Source organism: Eptesicus fuscus, chromosome 3 (assembly GCF_027574615.1).
Source record: "Eptesicus fuscus isolate TK198812 chromosome 3, DD_ASM_mEF_20220401, whole genome shotgun sequence".
NCBI lineage: Eukaryota > Metazoa > Chordata > Mammalia > Chiroptera > Vespertilionidae > Eptesicus > Eptesicus fuscus.
This window is the reverse complement of record NC_072475.1, coordinates 51,082,428-51,105,282: the sequence shown is the minus strand read 5'-3', so window position 1 is coordinate 51,105,282 and position 22,855 is coordinate 51,082,428. Positions and strand designations below refer to the sequence as shown.

Genomic DNA, 22,855 nt, shown 5'->3' with positions numbered 1-22,855 from the left:
CTCCCTTTTTTATCATCATAATTTTAGAAATGTACATTAATTATGGAGAACAAAAGTTTTCATTACAAAAATGATTTGTTCCTGAATATCTGGTAGCTGAGAGAAAAAAAAGAAGTTTCCATTTGTAGTCTATATTTCTAAGTTTCTAAAGTCAAAACTGAAGCTCCCTCACACTAAGATACAAAGCTTGTATCTTTGCTCCTTTCTAATTATCAAGAGAAAGCACAGGGTGGAGGATAAGAGGAGACTGGGAAAGTGAAGAGACACAAAGACTAGCGCCACCAGCATTGTACACTCCCAAGAGAAACAAACTTTAAGCTTCAAGAAACAATTGCTTGCTGTCTGGGAGATGCTCAGGCATCAAACAATAAAGAACAGTCAACAGAGGCAAGAGGCCGAGCACGCTGCTGTGATTCCTACTCTCTAATCCCCGGCTCCAGTAAAAAGGCCAGCTGTTGCCACCTCGCGTAGGGAGTCAGCAGAGCAAATTAACTGCCAGAGAAAAAAGGCGCGGATATTGGAAAATTCTAATTTACCAGCCTCTTTAAGTTACACTGTTTTTAACATTAAGGACATCACACTATAGCATTAAAATACGCCTGTGCATTGGTAGCCCAAGTACAGGAGTTTACCACTGTTTTCGCAGTCATTGGTAAGTAAATGAGATATAAGTATGAAGTATTCAGTTTTGACTGAAGCACATCTATGAAGTACAAGAATTATGAAGAAATACACTGAAGCTTACTATAAAACATTTCAACACTCACAGACCAGCTCAACAAAAAGCCTCAATTGCTCCATAAAAATTCTGCATTTGTTATAGCTGGAGCCTAAGTCTCTAAGCATGAACACGTCACATTGAAAAGCCGTGTCTGAGTTTGGAGCACTCAGATACTACTTAACTGTGATGGAATTTGACCGTATACTTCAAGATGTGATTATAAGTCACACAAAGAAAATGAACTTCCTCCAATCCTGTTCTGTGGCTTCGCTTGCAGTGTTCTAATCTCTTACCCAGATGTTCTAATTCTATCAGTTTTCATATCATTTGAGTTTAAATTAAAAAGCTTTTTATAGTGTAGGAAGTACAAAGGATGATCATCATCATCACTAATATGTGTGTTTTTCTGACCTACTCTGTAAAGGATATTGTCAACTATGGAAGTATCCAAATGTAAAGAATCATTTTATGTAATCATAGTTTCTAATGGCTTGAGTTTTTTGTTTGTTTTTTCTTCCCCTCAAATTAGTTTGGCACAGTAGTTAAAAGACTTGGGGTCGATTCTTGGCTTTACCACTTATTATCTATGTGTTTCTAAGCCTCCATTTCTTTACCTATAATATAAGAAAAATGATTGTACCTATGAGAATGCATATAAAGCACAAAGCCTAATATCTGGGAGAGAAAAATATATTCATACACAGTTTCAAGTTCTGATACCCAAATAAAAAGGAATGAACTGTAAAATAAAGACTCTGAGTTCTTAGAGCGATCTAAATGATTGGTCATGCCCCTTTAATTCCTTGGTATCAATGATTCTTTGGTTATGTACACAGAGAATGAAAACTGTAACTCAGGAACAAGAGTTAAAAGAAACCTAAGCTATGAATCCTAAGCAATTAATTTAAGGTCCAAACACTCAACAATAACCTAGTTAACAGCTGACACCATATTCATGGCAAACAATAAGAGAACTCCCGGATGGACTGATGAAACTCAGTTTAGCAACACTGCCAGCAATTACCACCAGTGCTTGAGGTGGATGGAGAACAAACTCTAAAAATAAGTCTGTGAGGTGATACCACTATCACTTGTTCTATATGATGACAATTATAAAATAAATTTTATAAATCATAAAACAGAGCATAATAGAAAGAAAAACTTTGATTTAAGCTATAGTATACCAATCTTCCCCTCTCCAAAGAAAGCATTTTAAAACTGCAGTCTGTTTGAATAAATAGGTTGGAAACATTAAAAATTCTGCCGGAAATCCAAAAAGATTTTATCCAAGTTAACACTATTTAAATATCTATTTTTATCCTTTGAAATAAAATTCAGTACAAAATCAAAATAATTTTATCAAAGTCAAAGTGGGCATATTTACACACCAGAGAGGTCTAAGTGGACTAGACACTGCAAATAAGAAACTAAGGTGAAAAGATGAGCTGTGTAGCTTACTAAACTATTCAGGAGGTAACAGTCTTTTGACATCTTCAGAGACATATTTTCAAAGGTGTTGTTTTCTCTAAATTATTTTCATATGAGCCTGATCCATTATCAGTTATAAAAACACAATTAAACACTTTTAATGCAAATAATCCTAGACTTAGAGAAAAGTTGTCAGAATACTACAAAGAACATATTTTTCCTCAATCATTTACTGCCATTATGCCCCTAAAGCCCCAAATATTCTATTGGTATTAGCTACAAACAAGGATCTTTTCCTAAAGAATACTAATTTAACAAATAAAGTTTAAAAATTAACACTGAGGGACTACTACCTTGTAATGCTCAGATCCCCTTCACATTTTATCAACTGGACCACTAATGTGCTTTAGAGCAAAAAGGTCCCGTGCAGGCACACACATTGCATTTCCTTAGTCTCCTTCAACCAGAACAGATCCCAGTCTTCCCTGTCTCGCATGATATTGATGTATCTGAAGATTACAGGCTATTTTGTAGACTGTGCCTTAATTTAGGTTTGTCTGGTGTATCTTTATAATGGGACTTAAGTTATACATCACTGGTAAGAAGATCCTAGAAGTGATGCTGGTTTCTTCTCACTGCATTCTATAAAGCGTCCACAGGTCTGATTTGACCATTACTGATAATATTAACTTTGACCGCTTGACTAGGTGGTATCGTCAAGGCTTGTCCAATGTAAAATTACTTTTTCTTTTTTTAAATTATTTTGTATGGAGATATTTTGTGTAATTGTACAAACATCCCATTCCTCATCACTGATTTTATTCCTTTATTAATATAAATATTAACATGGATTTATTTTACTCAATGGGTTATAATTTATAACTATCATTATTTATTTTCATACCCAAATTATCCTAGTCTTGGCCAGCTGGAGCCTCTTCAAGCTGGCTCTATATCCTGTTGACATGTCCCCACCATTCTTCCAAGTAATTCCTTACTTTCTATACCTTAAGATGCCCCAGGTTCATCCTACCTTTTCTTGCTCCAGCTATGGAATCTACCACATCTCCAAAGAGATCTAGTTCCTACGTATGACTCCTCTTCCCAGGCGCCTCCCGAGACTAAAAGAAGTGGGCTCCTCTCTCATTTCTTTGACCTTCCTAACTCCAGCTTCATGGTTTTATTTCACTAGTGAACATGGTATATCTTCTTTAGAAGATGAGAGAACACTGTACTACTTCTTATGTACTCATCTTAAAGGCTAACTAACTGGTTGGTGAATCTCCAAAGTAAAGTGGTGAAATGATTTAAAATCAAGCAAATTTGCCGAAACCGGTTTGGCTCAGTGGATAGAGCGTCGGCCTGAGGACTGAAGGGTCCCAGGTTCGATTCCGGTCAGGGGCATGTGCCTTGGTTGCGAGCACATCCCCGGTAGAGGGTGTGCAGGAGGCAGCTGGTCGATGTTTCTCTCTCATCGATGTTTCTGGCTTTCTATCCCTCTCCCTTCCTCTCTGTGGGAAATCAATAAAATATATTTTTAAAAAAATAAATAAATAAAATCAAGCAAATTTAAGACTGACAATAAATGTGATGCATAAAACTACCAATGTTCTACCCTGTACAATTTTAAAATCACAGTAAAAACTCTCTTGATTGCCTCTCTTCTCTAAATTGTTAACTAACATGTTATATTCTAACTGAATATGCTATACTAGACACTTTGAACTGTGTAATGTAGTAGTAATTGTTAAACTCAAAGTTTTCTCGCTGAAAGTATCTATGACCAGATTCCCAAGTGTTAGATTGAAGATAAACAATAAGGAGATATATACTTTACAACTAATGGACCAAGTCATGGCTCATCTCTCTAAGTGGGACTAATGAAGCTGAGTCACTAGTGAAACACTTGCTTCCAAGCACATTATTTGGTACATTAATGCGACCATAATATTATATGAACAGAGGTAGTCAATCATTTTAAGGAAAACCAGCAGAACATATGACCTGGCTTGACAGTGCACAAATTTGTGTTAGTAATACACTTTCTTTAAAGAATCAAATTAGGAATGGAAAATGATGGGGTTACACACATGAGAAGAGACACATCATTTTCTAAATCACTTAAAAATGTATATGCTGGTAAAATATGTGGAAATTTTCACTGTCTGATAACTATGTCCTGAGAAATAAAAAAGAGATATATTGTATACATTGTGACATGACACAGCGCTTCTTGGAACAGTATTAATTTAGCGTGAAATTATGAGCCATGGACTTCCAAATGGTTTTGAACTAATTCTCTTAACAATGCTGTGCAATAACTATTATAGTACGTAGTCATTTTCATAAAGAAGCTAAGGCTCTGGGAGATACCCGCCCCAGATAACACAGCTAATATATGGCAACTCTGAGTTAAAATAGATCTGTAAGTTAGCACAAACTTAACTATGTTGCCAAAGTGGCATGAAAAACAAAAACAAAAGACAGTCAATAGGAAATGGAAATAAAAGTTAAAGTATGTTTCAAAAACAGATTATTAAAGAAAGAAAAGGAAAAGACAGAAATGAAGAGCTCAGATAACTTAGAAATGGAGAGAGAAGGAAAAGATAAGCCGTGGAAAATAGCATGCTGCTTTGGCTCAGGGTATAAAATAGGAAAATTGCCTGCTTTCTCGTGGATATTCTAGTGACTGTATTGTACTGATATAAATTCAACTTAGAAACTGTTTTCAAATTTGAAGAACTTCTTTCTATTCAGCATATGCTCTTTTAGATATCATAAAACTCACTGGATAATACATTTAAGTATAAAATGAAAAAGAAAATACTTTGTTTCATGAAGCTGCAGTAAGGGAAACTTATAACAAGGTAGGCTCAAAGAGAAGTGCCAACCCCCAGTATTTTTATTTAATAATATCAATCTTTCACTGACTTCCTTAGGTTTTCGAGGATCTAAGTAAATCGTAACAGGCAAGCAAAACATCTTAAAGCTAGGAACCTACTAGCATCAGGAAAGAACTCAATAACTCCACAAAGTGGAGTGAGTTGAGGATGGTGGAGGGGAAGGGAAAGCCACACTGCCTAGTGCAGGTGAGAAGCTGGACCAGGTGTAAGAGGGTGTTCACATAGGGGAGTTGGTGGCCTGGCCTAGAGGTGAGGAGAGTGTCTGTGTAGGAAGGTAGTTTGGTGCAGGGCATTGGAGCACAAGCAGGATGAAGAGGGTGTCTCCATAAAAACATAGACTGACTTCAGGTGAGGAGGGAGTCCTTGTGTAGAGTGCAGGGAGAGGGGGAGATGTCTGCATAAAGGGACAGAGCCTGAGCTCAGTAAAAAGGACTCCATGAAGAGGGCATCCTGACAAGGGATGTCAGGGCCCAGATGAGGTGAAAAGGGTACCAACACAGGGTGAGGCACTGCAGAGCTGGCCTGGAGTCAGTGTAAAAGCCTGAGCTGGGTGAAGAGAATGTTCGTTCAATGAAGGGGAGAGTGACAAGTTTGGTTACATAAAGGAGCACTGATCAAAATAAGTAAATATATTAATGATACCTAGAGCCAGTTTTCTCACTGTCAGAAAAAGGAGTTACAAATATGGAAAAAGAGAAAATGAGAACAAACCTTGGATTATTGAATTCAAATGATAAGTACTGGTGTTAACTTATGGTTTTCAATACAGACATATATGTATGACCAGGAATATAGATGCAAATGTGTGCATATGCATTTATGAGTGTATATGCACACATGCAGTGTTTGTTCCCTAGCTCTTTCCACCGAGAGGCTCTGGGAACAGTAATATTCTAGTAATAATGAGCATATCAGTTCCCAGCTCTTGATTTCTACATAACATTCTCAAAAAAAAAAAAAAAAAAAAAGTTGGGTCAAGTAGAGTACAGAATGAGCATGGAACATCTTGTGACATGGAAGGACAATATTAGGACAAAAGGGGAACTTGGATGGTGTGTGAAATTAGACGTCGTAATCAGTATCAACATCCTGATTTTAATGGTTGCTAGGAGAAAATCTTTATTTCTAAGAAACACACATTAAGGTACTTGGAAGCGATGGGGCTTCAAGTTAGCATCTTTCCCTCATATAGTTCAGGAAGAAAAGTTCTTTGTATATACTTTTCTGTAAGTCTGAGGTTAAATGGGTGAACAAGGAATGAAACTGGGGACGGTGTAAAGGCAGCAAAGTGAAAGGCAGGAGGAAGTACTTACTGAGGTCTTCAGCCAGTTGAACTCGTTTACCAGTGAGCAACTTAACCTTCTTCTCACCATCTTCAGCGAAATCTTCCAGTACTTCTTTAACATTTTTCTCTAATCGTCTGACTGTTCAAAGTAAATAAAAAAACCTGAGGAGCACTGTTTTTATGAGTGGACAAGGATATGAAATGAACAATATGTGCAGTAAGTTCTTATTTTTCTCATCACATTAGATAATTAAGTTCAGACTTCTCACAGTTACAGGGAGAATATTTACCTATTATTCAGTGCTTTTAACAGCATAAAACTAATATATTTTCTCAGAGAGTCATATTCTCAAGCCCTGACACTTTAATAGAAGTACAGATTTCTCAAAAAACCTAAGTGATGCTTAGGAGTCCTTTTCTAACAGAGTTTTTCTGTAATAAAGAGAGACTCCTGATATGTTTTATCTCCATCCTTTTCAATTATGATTTATTTTCATTAATATTTTAAGGGCAAAAAATAATTTTCAGTTTTTCAAATAAATCTATCATAAAGGAAGTATTTGGGCATGCTATTATAAATGGATGTTATTACTGTATTTTTTATGTCAAAATTAGAAAATGGTCCCTTTGTGGCTTACCTTCAGTGTTTGTAAGTTGTTGTCTTAAAGTATTTGCCGTGATAGCAAGCATGCGCTGTATTCGCCAAAATAGGACAACATCATTGCATTCCAACTGAAACATCAAGGTAATTAAGATTACCAGATGCAAATTTAAACATAAATTTGATCATAAACACAGACAACTACTAAATAAGGGCCTATAGCCTAAGCTTTAAAAATACTCAGACTTACCTAACATATACGTATATTCCTATTGTAGATAGAAGCTACTGAATAATTTCTGCACAGAATCCATCAAATTCTGCATGATTTGGGTTCTATCTACCACACACCTATATAACTTTGTTTTAATTCCAATAAGAAAGCAAATAAACTTGGGAAATAGGGCATTTCATTGCGTTTTATACAAGTAGAAATCCACAGCATATTATGACCCTTAATTTGTATTTAGTTTCAACACATAACCATGTTAAAGTATGTACTTAGGTTAACCTCTTTTCTTTGAGTGTATACTCAAAGAAAGTTTTGAAATTCAGCTGTATATGAAAATAATTGATATATTTTTAAAAAGAAATTTATTTTGTAGAGAGGTCTTCTCAACATTTAAAATTAGGCAAAAATTTGCCACCTTTTACATAGGTGCATTTAATTGTAAATTTATTTTAAGCTGCATTCAAAAGGAAAGCATTTTAGGGGGCTCAAATAAGATCACTGATCAATATAGCATTTTCAGGATACATTTCAAAACAATTCTGCTTGTAAAAAAACGCTCAAAATACACCCGTTTGCTGCCACCTACAGGTTACTTTGTAAAATGTGACATTAAGCTACAACTATCCATTACAAAAACTTTATAGTGCTTTAAAATAATAATCTAAAGCAAGATTTTAGTGATAGAAAGAATTACAACCTAATATAGGAAACTAGCACAATAAAAACTGTTTTACAGTATTATTTCCACTATGCAATGGATGACTGTCTTGTACACATACAACCCTGCATAGAAAGAGTTGAATAAAAATATATAAAAATGTTAATTAAAATTACTTCTAGGTGAAGGGTTATAAGGGACTATTTCCTTTTGCATATTTTTACATTTATTTATTGAATTTTCCTTCTACAATGGGAATGTATTATTTTATAACAAAAGAAGTTAATTCTTAAAAAGTATTTTAAAGTGGTTTAGTGCCTATTACATGCACACACAATCTTACAGGCACTGGGATGATACGCATGTAAGATGCAAATACTACCAAAGTGGTAAATATCTTTGAAAAGATAGAGGGTAGGTTACTCTTTATAAATCACACATTTTTTCCAAAAGATCAAAAGACTTAAAATTAATGCTAAAGCTAAAGTTTACTTTTAAACATCTAAAATACTATTGCTATAAAACATTTCTACTTGTTTTTGGAAACCTTACCTCAGAATCTACAAAATGCCTTTGATAGTAATAAAAGCCTCTTCGACACAGGTTACAGTGGTTTAGAGCTGTTTTTAAGAAATGTCTTCTATAAACTTGGTGCCAAGTGTCCTTAATCTAATGAAAAAAGAACACAAACACCAGCGTTATTATACACTTGTCAAGTTAATCAAACACATTCTGAAAAGTCACCTACAAAGTTTATTTATATTAAAAAAAATTAATTAAAACCAATGGCAATGTTGTTATTCTACCAACGTTTTTTATCCATTAAATTTTTTCAAGACAAAGATTAGATTTACTACTAGTCTGTCCCCTTACCAGTTTATGTACTTCAAAATTTGCAGTATTTTTTAACAAGCATTGCTGTTATAGTCAAATAATCATCTTGTACAAAGATGATTATTTGACTATAGTAGGGATTACCTTCCCCTAATTCAAGGTAAAGATTCCAAGGCAATAAGAGGTTGTGAGCCTTGGACAGAGTTAGGACTAGAAGGTGGGTATCAGACCATGCCCATCAACCAACCCAACAATATTTCCTTTCTGATTATTAAATTTCAGTTACCACATCACTATGACTCCCCTCCCCGTTATTGCTATACACTCTGTTAGTGTTCAAGGTTCTTTCATACCACTATCTTTTTTAAAGCATAACAATATTAAGTAGGTAGAATAAGTATCATCACCACCATTTGACAGATGAAAAAAGGGGCTCAGAGAGATTATATCAATTACTAAAGGTAATATTACTAGTGAATGGAATGAAACTGTACTAGAATTCACATCTCCTGACATCTAGTCCAACTACTATTCCTGTCAGAGTACTTTCCTACCTTTTTTATAGCTTCATAAAGTGCACTGAACAAAGTGTCTGCTGGAAAAAAACCTGAGATTTTCTTGCTCACAGAAAGTAATTAAGATATGCAGCCAATCCACATCCTACATATGGACAAAGTTCCTCCCACTGTACTTATAACCACAGAAAACTTAAAAGTATCAAGCTGGATGCAACTAATTATTAATGAGAACTAGGACAATGTGGATAAAGTAAATCTATGTTCATGTAATCATTAGTCTTAATTTCATTTTCAATATATATATATATATAAAAGCCTAAGCGACTGTTACGACCAAATGACCGGTCGGCCAGTCGCTATGATGTGCACTGACCACCAGGGGGCAGACGCTCAATGCAGGAGCTGCCCCCTGGTGGTCAGTGCACTCTCACAGCCAGCCAACCTCCCCAGTCCCTCCCCCGCGCTGGCAAACCTCCTGCGGTCTCCCCACCGTCCCTCAGGCCCTGTCTGGCAGCTGGCAGGCCCTGGCTGGCCCAGCCCCAATCGGGACTGGGTGAGATGGCCCCCATAGGCCCTGATCACCAGCCAGGCCTAGGGACCCCACCTGTGCATGTATTTCATGCACCGGGCCTCTAGTTTATAAATAAAGCTACACATATAACAGCTATAACTGTTTTGAATGTCAGTTTGCTTATTCTGAACTCTGGTGAAATTTAAAATAAGTATGTATACTCATTTCTTAAATGAGAAAACATAAATAGCAGATAATCTTTAAAAGAATTTATATGTGGCTCTGAAATTTTATACGACTGTCCCACTAGAATTACTTTTCTCGTTGGGTTTCACTTAAGCTAATATTAAAGTGAGGTTTTGATCCCTTACACTCTAACTAGGAAACACAGGCCCAGAAACACTTTTATTCTTATTTTCCCCAAATAAACATCATGAAGGTAAGTAAAAACTAGTCTAAACTATAATTATTTTTATCCTCTTATTTATTATAAGAGAGGAAAAAGAGAATCCAAAGGCATTATCCAACAAGAAACAAAGATTAAGGAAGCAACTGCATGCTTTTTGGCATATTTATTACCAAGCTTGGATCTACTTCTACTCCTCGGGACTCGAGGTTCTTTCGGACTGTAGTTATCTCATCACTTGCAAGATAGGCTGGGTGTTCCTCATTACATTTCAACATCTTCTCCAATTCACTCTTGGTTTCGTTGTGAACACACTTTAAAATGTTTCAAAGAAGAAAGTATTTAGTTGGTTCATGATTCGGCACACTTGTAAACCCAGAGTCCCAATTTTAATAAATATATTACTATTGCACAATAAATGACACAAGTTCAATCACAACAAATAAGAATGTACACAGTGCCCTGGCTTATGCATGCAGAACAACTTGGAATTATGACAGGCAAAAAAGAAAAAAAAATTTGGCCCTATTTGTTGTATTTTACTATTGCTGAAATATTTTACACAGAAAGAGATAATATTCTATAAATGCTTTATATCTAATAATTAGATGACTGTAAGGACTTACACCTCTTGACATCTTTCTTTTACAACAAATTAAATATAAAATTCATAGTGAAATTTTTAAATAGTCTTTTCATTAAAATATCTTGCTTTAGATTGCTTCTGTAAGGTACCCATTATTCTTAGATTAATTTACAGTTTCTTCTCTATAATTGTTCACAATCTCTTCATCAAAGGAGGAAATACAGGTGATAAGTTTGAAAATATGACTCTTATACAGTGTGAAATTAACTTCTTCTTTTCATTTAAAATATTTATTTATTGATTGATTTTAGAGAGAGGGGGGAAGGAAGACAGGGAGGGAGGGAGGGAAAATAGGAGGGAGGGAAGAAGAGAGAAACATCAATTTGTTATTTCACTTATTTATGCATTCATTGGTTGATTCTTGTATGTACCCTGACCAGGGATTGACCCCTCAACCTTGGCGTATTGGGACGATGCTCTAACCAACTGAGCTACCCGGCTAGGGCCTATCTCTTCATTTTCAAGCCTTCTTTTAAAATTGCATGTGTAAAAAAGCTTCAAATTCACTGATTAAACAAGTCACTACCACAGCACTTAGCCCAAACTATACTAAGCTACAGAATCTGAACATCTGTACAAAAATACCACTTAAATAAAAAAATTAGCTTATAAACAGAACTACTAACTAATAGTCTCTGAAAACATGACATTTTAGAAGAAATATTATTTAATAATGAGAAATTTCACTATGTCCTTAAATATCTGTTATTTGGTCTGAGGTAGGAAAGAAATCTCTAAATATGATTTTCCTCAACTTTTCCTGTTCTGTTTTCACTTCCACCTGTCCATCTGTCCCCACTTCACTTGGTCTTCAGGACAACACTCCTCTCCCACCTATACTGACCAAGATCTGCATTAGTTCAGCTTAGGCAAGGTGAGAATTTTCAGAAGTAACATCACAAAAGCACAAAATAGTTTCCAGAGCATGGATTTATCATCTTTAACACAGAATAATCTTGAGTTTCTTTTCCTGCTAAATCTGGTCACTCAAAAAGACAAAGGATTATACACAGCTGCCTTAAACTTGCAATGTGAGGCACAGAGATATTATTAATCTCCTTTCTAATGTTTCTCACTGTAATTTCCAGGTATGAGGTCCAGAACAGTCAGTGTTTTTAATGTGTGAGTGGGAGGGTTAGCAAGATTAGAGGAGAACTTGACAGGAGTCTGACAGGAGGCTTTGTTTTGAAAGAATAAACAAACATACACAAACACCTCCCAGGTGATTCTGACGCCCCTCCCCTCTACACTTTAAATTATGGCCTTTGTTCTAAAGTCACCCTGAGTCCTACACCTGCTGCCCTGAAACCCTCTTCTCTGAAGGGTTTCTATATTCTTTCTCTGGATTGCAGATCCTTGCACTGCCCTTAAAACTAATTCCTCTGTTTCTCTTGCAGAGATTCCCTATGGGTTGAAGTTCCTGAGAAAAAAACACACTTACATATAGGAATCATTTCTCTCTAAGAGTGTTTGGCCAAAGCATTTTACCACAAGTTGCTGCGTTAATTGTTCTGGAGACTCTAGGCCTATTTCACTAGGACTTGAAGGTCAGACACCATTTTTCTTTGGTGTTTATTTGCCTTACACCTGTTTTTCTCCAGTCAATACTCTCTCTTCCCCTCCACCCCCCATCTCAAAGTCAGAAACCTCTGATGGTCCCCCAGGGGTTCTTTTCCGACAGACCCCCCTCTCAGTCCATGTGCACACAGAGAAGACTGATGCACCCTGAACACAGGCATCATCCAACCAGGCACTCTGACCACCTCTTCAGCTTCTCTTTAGTCTCTTAATGACTCCTTGCCTCTCAAATTCATCCCAGAAAAAAGAGGAACTGTCCCTTCACTATTTTAAGACAAATTGGGACTCACATCTGATAGGTATTTTCATCTTCCTTCTCTAATCACAGGGATTCAGGAACAAGAAAGTGGGTTACATGCCACCTCTTTTCCTGATTCATTACTGACTTAATTCATGTTCTAATTCTATATTCTATTTACACTCATTTATTTAAGGAATGAACAAGAATGAGACAGTGGGGTAAGACTGAATGCTAGATAGGAAAAGAAACCACAACAATAAGGAAGGAATAAAAAGGGTGGGGGTTGGATACTTAATAATTTACCCATTTTCCCTCTTTTACTCATTAGTAAAGTTATCTATACTTGTCTTTACCAGTTTGTTCTTCTGAAGTGCTCATTAAATGTAAATAAATGAATTCTATAGTTCTGCCCGTTTCCTGTCTGAATTTTTATACTTGTGAACATAGGAGCAAAAAAGTAAAAGAATATAATAATTTGAATAGACAACTAATAAAAAAAATCCAGAGATAATATAATAGAGTAAGGTTAAAAAAGTCATTATATTTCTTATTCTAATCATATTCATTCTACATCTTCTGAAACCTTTGACATTCTTTTCCTTTCTTCATAACTATAATCTTCAATTTACCTCAAATAGGGAACTGAAATGAACAAAGCAATCAATCACAAAAGGGATATGCTTCATCTACCCTTTCTTTTAAAAACACAGCTACTTATAAAAAACTTGCATTCATAGTTTACTGTTTATTCTAAAGATTTTATATTTTAGAAAGGCTGACATAAACATTTGAAATTATTAAGACTGGTGCAGATGCATGCATAGGTTACATTTTACTGCCTGAACTAAAATAACCAAAATTATATCATCATAAGGCAGAGATTTGTTTGTTTTCACCTGTTCTTGGGTCCGATTCTTCCAATATAGCCACCTCTTTTTCCAATCTGGACCCACCATGTTTTCAATTGCATTTTCAGCTAAAAGATTGAAAGAAAAATTTTAATTCATCATGAATTTTATCATTTACCAAGCACAGAAATTACAACTAATAATATTCTTGCTTTCGTAACCACTTCAAAGTGATATAAAAAAGTTATATGATTGATAGCGTGCATATATAAGAAATAATTTAATTATATATGTTTACAACCAATGAAAAGTACAATTCATTGTAAAGTTCTCATAAGTATAGCAGAAAACACTATAATAGTTTGAATACAGCTTTTTAGATTATCAGTACTTGCGTCTAATTTACTTAATATTATTAGTAGTAACTAAGCAGTCCACTAAAAAATATCCCACAAATAATCTTCAACTACAGTATTAATAACAAAGACCTTGAAATATTAATTTTTAAAAAATTACAAATGTTCTCTGAAGTTGGATGACTCCTTCATCAGAAACTACTCAAAACTCCATAACCCCTGTCCCTACTTACTATCCTTGAGACGAGCCTGAAGAGCCTCTTCCATGAAGTAAATAGCTGCGTCCCACTGCTGCTTATCAGATATGGACCGGTCTTCTAAAGCGTTATGTTGAATAACCCTCTGAAATAACAAGGGAAGAAAAACAGCCAATATGATTGTGTCTTATCATTTAGTAATTTTATTCAAATTGACAGCTTAGCAAATATCCAAAATAACTGATGTTTCTAAAATGACATAAAGCATGTACCTTCCACACAAATGCAGGAGGTCCTAGTATCTGTCTATTTGTCAGCTTTCTGTCTAAAAAAACAACAGTGGAGAATTTTTCCTAGCCCAAATTAAATGAGCTGACCATCTCTAAGATCATTGTGGGGGGCTGGAGAGGGGCATAGTACACATTTAATAACATAAAATCTAACACCTAGAACCCTAGTATTTAGGCGTTAATGATTCAGATCATCTCTACTTCTCCTTTTGTCATATGACCTATGTGTTAGCATTTTCAAAAAAGAGAGGATAAAAATAATAACCATTATCTCACTGGTAACAATATTGAAATATGTAATGGAGGGAAATTTAAAAGGTCTAAACAATCACAAGCAAATATTATTTATCATAAAAAAAACACTAGTTATTTTGTAATTGTTGAATGAATGAATGAAAATGGCACTACTCTCTCAGAAAGCCAGTCTTAGTAAGGCAGCTAACAAGAATAAATACAGTTTTCAAATATGAAGATAAATATTTATTCCAAAAAATTATAATTACAATCAGCCCATAGTCAGATATACATTTTCCTGGAAGACTGTTTCAACAGTGCCTCTCATAACTGTCTGAGCAGAGCAGGTGCTTAGTAAGGTTTGATTATGGTGAGAACACTGTTACATAAAAGATTTTTCAGGTGGTGAAGTGAGGAGCCAGTGTAGGCAGAAACAGTGATCCAGGAATATGTAGTTGCCCCAAAGAGATCTGCAGAAAGAGTGTTCACGAAGGTGCTATAAAGCAAGATGAGCAACATAAAGTTAACAGAGAGGTATCTCATGGTGACACTGATGTTTGCCACAAATTATTTGTTGCTCAGAGCCACGCGTGGTAAGGACAGACATGGTAACAATTTTTGATGCCTCACAAAGGACAGAAATCTCCACCAAGGAAGTCCTTATTGTCCAAACTTTGACCAAAACCATCACATTGAAGTCTCCCCAGATTGATGGCAGGGCTGCTGGTGACTTGGGCATGTTACTGACTGCACAACCATCACATCTGATTCCGTATCGACAACAACAACCACACACATCACCAAGACTATAAAAGGCAGACTATCTGAAACAAGAATTGAGAAAAGCATCGTGATCACAGGAGATGCAGACAGTGATCAGGCCCAGGCGCCGGCCCAGGCCCAGGCCCAGGGAGAGCAGAGCAGAAATGAAGCTGGAGGAAAGGGAAGAGTACGGCAAGAAATTCATTATTAAACAACTTTCAACTTAGTGAACCGGAAGAATTCTGACCATTCAAGTCGTAATGCCACACCGATAATTCACTGAATTTATACTACACCTGGTAACAATGACCAGAAGCCTGAAGAATTAAAATGCCAATGACAAACCTTACCTTAACAGCTCTGGTCTACACTGTTCCCTCATATTTCAATACATATTTTATTTTATAATCACTTCTAAATATTCTGGGTCTATTTCTTTTTTTTTTTTTTTATTTTTTTTTTTAATGAGGGAGTTTGTTTTATTTCCTGTTTACTACCTGCATTACATGACTCATTTGATCCAAATGCTGGTGAACAGAGCAGCCCAGCTGGCAAGTGCTGTTCACTGGAACAGGTGCTGTTGTGCGCAAAGGAAACTCGGTGACTAATTTGAATCATGGTTTTCCTTCTTCCAGGTTCCTCCCATTGAGTTCCCACTGAATTACAGTAAATATTTACAGAGTTTTCAGAATGCAGTAAATATACTGTATGAGAAATTATTAATACAGATTAAAAGCATTTTTTACATCTGGAAACTTTCCTAATGTTTGACAAATTCATTGGGGATATATTTTATATTGAACCCTTTTGACTTTCCTGTCCTTCAACTTTGTACTGTTAGTAGAAATAGAAAGTCAGAGGGTCTCCAGACTGGAGAATCATGAAGAAGCTCACTGACCACACACTGTGTGTAGAGACCCCACCGCACCACAGTGCCAACCCTTCTCAGACACACACGCGCTCTTCAGCAGCATTCCAGAAACAGGAGGGAGGAGAAAAAGAAAACAATTTCTTCCTTTCTAATAAAATATTCAGGCAGCTTAAAACCTTGGTGCTTCCTTTCTTAACATGTCCAAATTTCAGTACTTTCCATTGATTGAACATTTGTGTAAAATACTTGCTTTGTATTAAACCTCCTTGTCTACATGTAAAACTGACCTTGTGTTATTGAGCAGGTCTGTCTCTTTCAGATAGCCTGATGATTCACACAGGTTTGAGGACACTGGGGAGAGGAGTTGGTAGGGGCTGTGGTGGTTTTTTTTGATGGTTATAGGAAACCAGACCATTTAAGGCTGACACCAGAGACCTGATAGGGACTTATGAACTGTATTGAACATTTTTTTCTTTTGCTTTTGACCCTATGTATAGTTAGGATGCAAGATTAGATTTATAGCAGCTTCAAGTTGTATTAAATGATATTTTGCTTTCAGTAATACTTATAAAATAAAGTTGGTTTAGTCTCTGAAAAAAAAAAAAAAAGAACGGAATAAAAGAATGCTTACAAAATACACAGCAGTTTCTGGTAAGCATTCAACACATGGTAGTTAGCATTATGATTTAGGAGTCTAACATTTTATGACTCAAATCCACTGAAAATTAATGCATCTAACTCCTTACCAGAAAGTAAACTGAGAAGCAGCTAACCTCTATTAGTTCAGGCTAATGGATGACAACTTGTTGAAGTTTATAGAAGCCTGTTTACTGAGAAGTTTGCTTTTTTTTCTAAAATGATAACCAAGCAAGAAATAATAGAAGGCAATTACAGAAGGGCAGAGAAATGTCAAAGGGTCAATTACAGATTGTAAATCTATTTCTTTCCTTCATTATTTTAAATTCAGAATCTAATTTAGTCACATAAAACACTTCTTATAAAAGTACCAATTTGAGAAACTATATAAACATGAGGCTGACACCCTAATATACAAACAACATACCAAACTATCCTCTGCAAAGTCATTCCACTTGTGGCGTTTGATACTTTCTTCCTTAACAGCCTCTTTCAGTTTATCAAATATGTCATCATGCTCTTTTCCTTTTGGTTCTGTCATGAAGCGGGAAAATTCTTCCTGTAGTGTCTCCCAAGCAACCTATAATTATTTAAAAGAAAAAAGTTATACTACATACTTTTATTTAATGTATAACATGAAAAATACATACATGAACTTAAGTCAGATGTGATAAGTCAGCTTATCAGAAAAGACATTTGAAACCGCATTAAGAAAACCATCAACAAATATAAACTCTGGCCTAGACATTTTACACTGGCAGCTGGTGGGATAGATTTGAATTCCTGGCATGTGTGATAGACATACACAGTGCTTTAAGTTTTTTAAAAATCAGTATCTAATATTTAAAAATCGAGAGACTTCATATACAAATCTACATTTCCAGCCTCTCTGGAAGAATGTGACAACACCATACCCACATTCTCTCCTGACACTACCTGCCAGAGCCGGATAGGAGCTGCCCCTTAGATGAAGTGGGCACTCTAGCCAACTACCAGGCTTAGTTCACTTCATTCTCTACAACACCCGAGTTTGCCTGCTTTTTCCACACTGCAAAAAGTTTAAAATTTCTTAATGATTTAGTCTTCACATTTTTGCCTTTATGAAAGCAATGCATCAATACTTTCAAACATAGCTGAGTATTATACAGCTTTGTATCATGGCTAACTCCTAATTACATGAATAGTGAAAGGAAGAGCAGTGTCAAAATGGCATTTTATATTTAGCCCTCTTCATTTCAAACATTAAGAAATTATGGCATAAAGAAAGGTGGCTGTAAAGTATTAAAAACAATGTTTCCTGACCTTCACCAGATCCACATCTTTTACCACACCCAGGTGTGAAGGGGCAGAGCCGGCAGGAGACAGAATCATTGCCATTTCTATGACCACTTCCACTGCTTGAACCGTAGAATACAAAAATATCCTATCATGAGATAGGGCCCAGAAAAACACCAGGACCGGTAGTGAGGACAGCTAGTGAAGTGGTGGCAGCAGCGCCAATTATCAGGGGTAAATGTGCAGAGAACTGGGCAGGGGTCAGCAGCACATAGCTGGGGCGGTATGACCACAAGAGTTCTTAGAAAGGGAGGCGTAAGGAAACAGAACAGCGGTGAAGAAGCTAGATCTGGAACAGGATAGGAAAGGGGTAAAATACACCTGAATAATCAGAAACTGACATTTTGTTTCTAAGGTAGGTATGAAAAACAAAATTATTTTTAACACTGATTCTAATTTCGTGAGCATCCTCAAACAGAAGCACCAGAAGCACTAACTCATAGCTGGAACAATTGTGCTTCAGAGTGATATGCATGGCTGATCACCTTGAATGGTGGTCATCATCATCGCCATCATAACAGCGCTGGCATTTACTTAACACTTACTATGGGCCAGGTACTAAGTATTTTATATACATTAACTCATTTATTCCTTGTAACAATCTGTGAGGTAGGCAACATTACACCCCTATTTTTATAGATGAGGAATCAGAAACCTTAAGCTACTAGCCCAAGGATCACACAGTTAGTAAGTGGTAGGGTAACAGAAATGCAAAATTTTTAAGGAACTTTCTTATAACTTCTGGTCTAACCTTCTGGCAAGATCCAAACTAAAGAATTAAGTATAACTGAGTCTTGCAGAAAATCAAGACATGAAATGTTTTATCCATTAAATATTTTCCTTATGGAATCTTTATCCACAAAAGAAGTTAAAAATCACATTTGAAATATTTGCAAATTTTGGCAGTTCTGTTAGATGCTATCTTTGGGGAGGAAAACAATAATACCCTCAGACCAACACCATACCAATTAGTAAAGATTTATAACAGTAGTAACTGGTAGCAGCATTAAGGTTAATCCCAACACAGATATGAGGAATAAAGAATAAACGGAGTATAAAAACAAAAAGAAAGATAGTGGCTGTGATGGGAATAAAATTTAAAATTCACAGCTCCTTCTCCCTTCAGATAATGCTTCTTACCCATTTAATTAAATTATATCCTAACCTCTACTGCTTTATTAGGAAGCTGTTTATCAGTCCACTGTTTGAGCTTGATGTCCACTGTGGTATTAAAAGTCCCTGAATTCATGGTCTGTGCAGCTGGAAGATAGATGTTTTCAATCACATGAGTTGACACTCTTTCCCACAAAGACTGCTGAAGGATTTCCTCCCTGGAATTTAAAAAGAAAACATTTCAAGAACACCAAATTTAAATATAGTATTAAGTTTTTAAAAGCAGCTTTATCGCAGTATCATTAACTTACCATAAATTGCACATGTTTAAAGTGTTGACATATGTACACACCTGTGCATCACAACAATCAAGATAATGAACTAGCCATCATCCCCAAAAGTTGTCACCACTGGATCTGTTTTTTGTCACTACAGATTAGTTTATATTTCCCATAATTTTATATAAATGCATTCATACAGCATGTACTCTTGTCTTTTTCACTCAGCATAATTATTTTGAGATTTATCTATGGCATGTATAACAATAGTTCACTACTTTTTACTGATGAGTAATATTCCATCACATGAACCTGTTTATCCATTCACTTGCAGACGGCCATTTGGGTTGTTTCCAGTTTTTATCCATTACAAATAAAGCTGAGATAAACATTCCTGTACAAGTCTTTGCATGGACATACGCTTTTGTTCCTCTTGAGCAAATATTCTGTAAGTGGAATGGCGATTCATATGGTAATTACATATTTAACTTTTTAAGATAATGCCAAACTGTTTTCCAAAATGGTTGGACCATTTTACATTCCCACCAACAGAGTATGAGAACTCTACACCTTGCCAACACTTGGTATGATTAGTTCTTTTATGTCAATCATTTTAATAGATTTATAGTAGTATCTCATTGTGATTTGAATTTGTATTTCCCTAATGACTAATAATTCTAAGTATATTTTCATTGGCTTATTTGCCTAATATTAATATATACATTATGCATATTGACTGTGAACTGGAGTCCAAGTCTGAAAACTTGGTATAATTTGAACAATTTATCAGATCACAACATGAAGCACAGAGATGTTATGGAATATTGCTAGGTAATATTGTTCCACACTTCATGATTAAAGAAACAATAGATATAAAAGATGCATAATCAAGTAGAAAATTCTGCCTTAAAAGATATTTTACATGAACACAGATCTCTAAATAAGAAAAAGACAACTATTTCTTTCCTTTTTTTAATATTTTATTTTTTTATTTTAATTTCTTTATTGTTTAAAGTATTACATGAGTCTCCTTTTTCCCCCATTGACCTCTCCCCGGCCGCTCCCACCTCTCAGCATATGCCTTCACCCCACTACTGTCAAATATTTCTATCAAGAAAAAAACGCTGAAATCTCAAGCAAATATTTATTTGATTTCTTCCAAACTAATTTCTACTATATACTACTAAAATATGTAATATACAAAAACATTCCGCTTATCAAGTGGTCTGTCGTAAAAGTAACCTCAACCTCTAGGATGCAGACACAAAGCTGGGGGTAGTAAAAACAGATATCCCAGCTGTCTAAAAGCCAAGCTTCATTTTCTTGGGTCGACACTCCCTCTTATCAGAGACTACTCACACTTAATATTTTGTGTAAAATTGAGTTTATTGAGTCAGTGAGCTTAGCTGGTGGTTTTCTCCTGTTAACTTTGAGGTTAAAAAAAAGAATATGAGGCCTTGCCAGTATGGCTCTGTGGTTGAGTGGCGACCTATGAAGCTCATGGTTTGATTCCAGGTAAGGGCACATGCCTGGGTTGCAGGCTTAATCCCCAGTGGGGGATGTGCAAGTAACAGCCAATCTATGATTCTCTCTGATCACTGATGTTTCTTTCCATCGCTACCTCTCTGAAATCAATACAATTAAAAAAAAAAAAAAAGAATATGAGGAGAGGATACACAAATGAGGACCAGAGGACCAAGTCAATTTAGTCATGCTGTTCATGACAAATAATGGGAGAATGTTAGAAGCAAGCTGAAGAAAAGAAGCTTGTCAGGGCCTCCCTATTCACTTACCATTTTAAACACAAACTCAAGAAAATTTCTGAAAAATAAACAAAAGATCATGATTGAGCTTCTGACTGCTAGAGCTTTCTGCTGCTCCTGCCTCAGAACAGACCTGGTCTGTTATTTCTTCCCAGCAATTTCTGGGTCAGGAATCTACATCCCAGACACCGTTTCAAGGAGATCATAGCAAAAATTCAGACCACCAAATCCTCACAAGCCTAAAGTCACTTTCTCAATGGAGCCTGCTGCTTTCCAACCCACCCTGGGTAGCTATGTCACCTATCTGACCCAAGCCTCACTGTTTCTCCCCCCCCCCCCCCCGCCCCCCGCCACTGGCTCTTTTGTCACAAAGCTGCTGTCAGCTGTCTAGACTCCTCTGCTCCCTCCATTACAGTAATTTTTATTGTGATTTATTGTGATGCAAGACTCTGTTCCATAACAAATCATTTTACATTCTCACTCTTTCCCTTTTCCTTGCATCTTCAAACCTTTCTTGACTCTTCCTATGGACAGTAATCATCCTCAAATTCTGCTGAGTGGAAGCTGCTCATTAATTAGTTGATTGTGCTTCAGAGTTAGGAAGCAGAAGTTATTTTTTCATACCATCCACTATGCTTACTTGTATCCCTACTTACATCGACCACTTTTCCCAGCATATGTTCCATGTGACTGCAGACTTCTTTATACTAAGTTTTGCCAACATACAGGATAAATCCCACAAATATACAAAATACAACTCACATTATAGTCATATTTACTACCCTCTTTATCTCCAGGAACTTTCCCTACTCTTGATTTTAATTTAATAAATTTTCAAAATGGATTTTTTTTTTTAATGCAGAGGACTTATTCCATATACTAATTTCAACCAACACAGAAAAAGTAAACACCCCTCCACAATTCCTCTTTCAGTAGACAACCACTATTTACAGCTTAAGTTATCATTTTAAAAATTTAATGCTTGTGTACATGTGTATTTACACAAGTAGATAATTACACATACTGCTTTATAAACACTTTTTAAACTTAAAAGTACATCATACAGTTTTCCATGTCAACATCCTATATTTTTCAATGGTTCTACAGTAATCCATCTATGGATACATCAAATATTACATGACTCCAAATAGTGAACAAGTTTTTTTACACTTCAATATTTTTTACACTTATAAACAAAACCATGGTAAAGATTCTTATGTGTTCATCTTTGTCAAATTTATCTTCATTTCCATAGATACCTAACAAAGTAATTACTGGATGTCACTGTACTCACTGTTTAATTGACTCCTCTTCTCCATTACTTTTACATTCAATCACTAAATCCTGTCAATTCTATCTTCTAGGTAACCTATTAAATATCTCAGAATGTCTCCACTTCTCCACTTGCACAACCACCATTCAAGCTCAATCCACTATGATGTCTTGTCTAGATTATTTCAACAACTGCCTCCTTGTTTATAATTTTCTCCACTTGTATTCCATTTTCTCAACCACAAAGATCTTTCTAAAACGCAAATCTAACCTAAACTTCCTCAATGGCCTTCACTGCTCATAGGATAAGTTCCAGTCTTCTGAACTTGGCTTGTAAG

The 22,855-nt window shown here is 35.8% G+C and overlaps 1 protein-coding gene across 2 annotated transcripts in view; it reads right to left on the bottom strand.

Annotated features, from left to right (window-relative positions):
- The window catches only part of OPA1 (OPA1 mitochondrial dynamin like GTPase), a 92,934-nt gene that overhangs the window by 19,581 nt on the left and 50,498 nt on the right, over nucleotides 1-22,855 (bottom strand). For both annotated transcript variants that reach the window (XM_054713836.1, XM_054713837.1), the window contains 8 exons: nucleotides 19,257-19,422; nucleotides 17,184-17,336; nucleotides 14,000-14,108; nucleotides 13,459-13,538; nucleotides 10,271-10,411; nucleotides 8,381-8,497; nucleotides 6,976-7,069; nucleotides 6,366-6,476 (listed from right to left, as the gene is read on the bottom strand). In XM_054713836.1, the coding sequence (XP_054569811.1) occupies nucleotides 6,366-6,476; nucleotides 6,976-7,069; nucleotides 8,381-8,497; nucleotides 10,271-10,411; nucleotides 13,459-13,538; nucleotides 14,000-14,108; nucleotides 17,184-17,336; nucleotides 19,257-19,422 (971 nt within the window). The remainder of the gene's footprint in view (nucleotides 1-6,365; nucleotides 6,477-6,975; nucleotides 7,070-8,380; nucleotides 8,498-10,270; nucleotides 10,412-13,458; nucleotides 13,539-13,999; nucleotides 14,109-17,183; nucleotides 17,337-19,256; nucleotides 19,423-22,855) is intronic.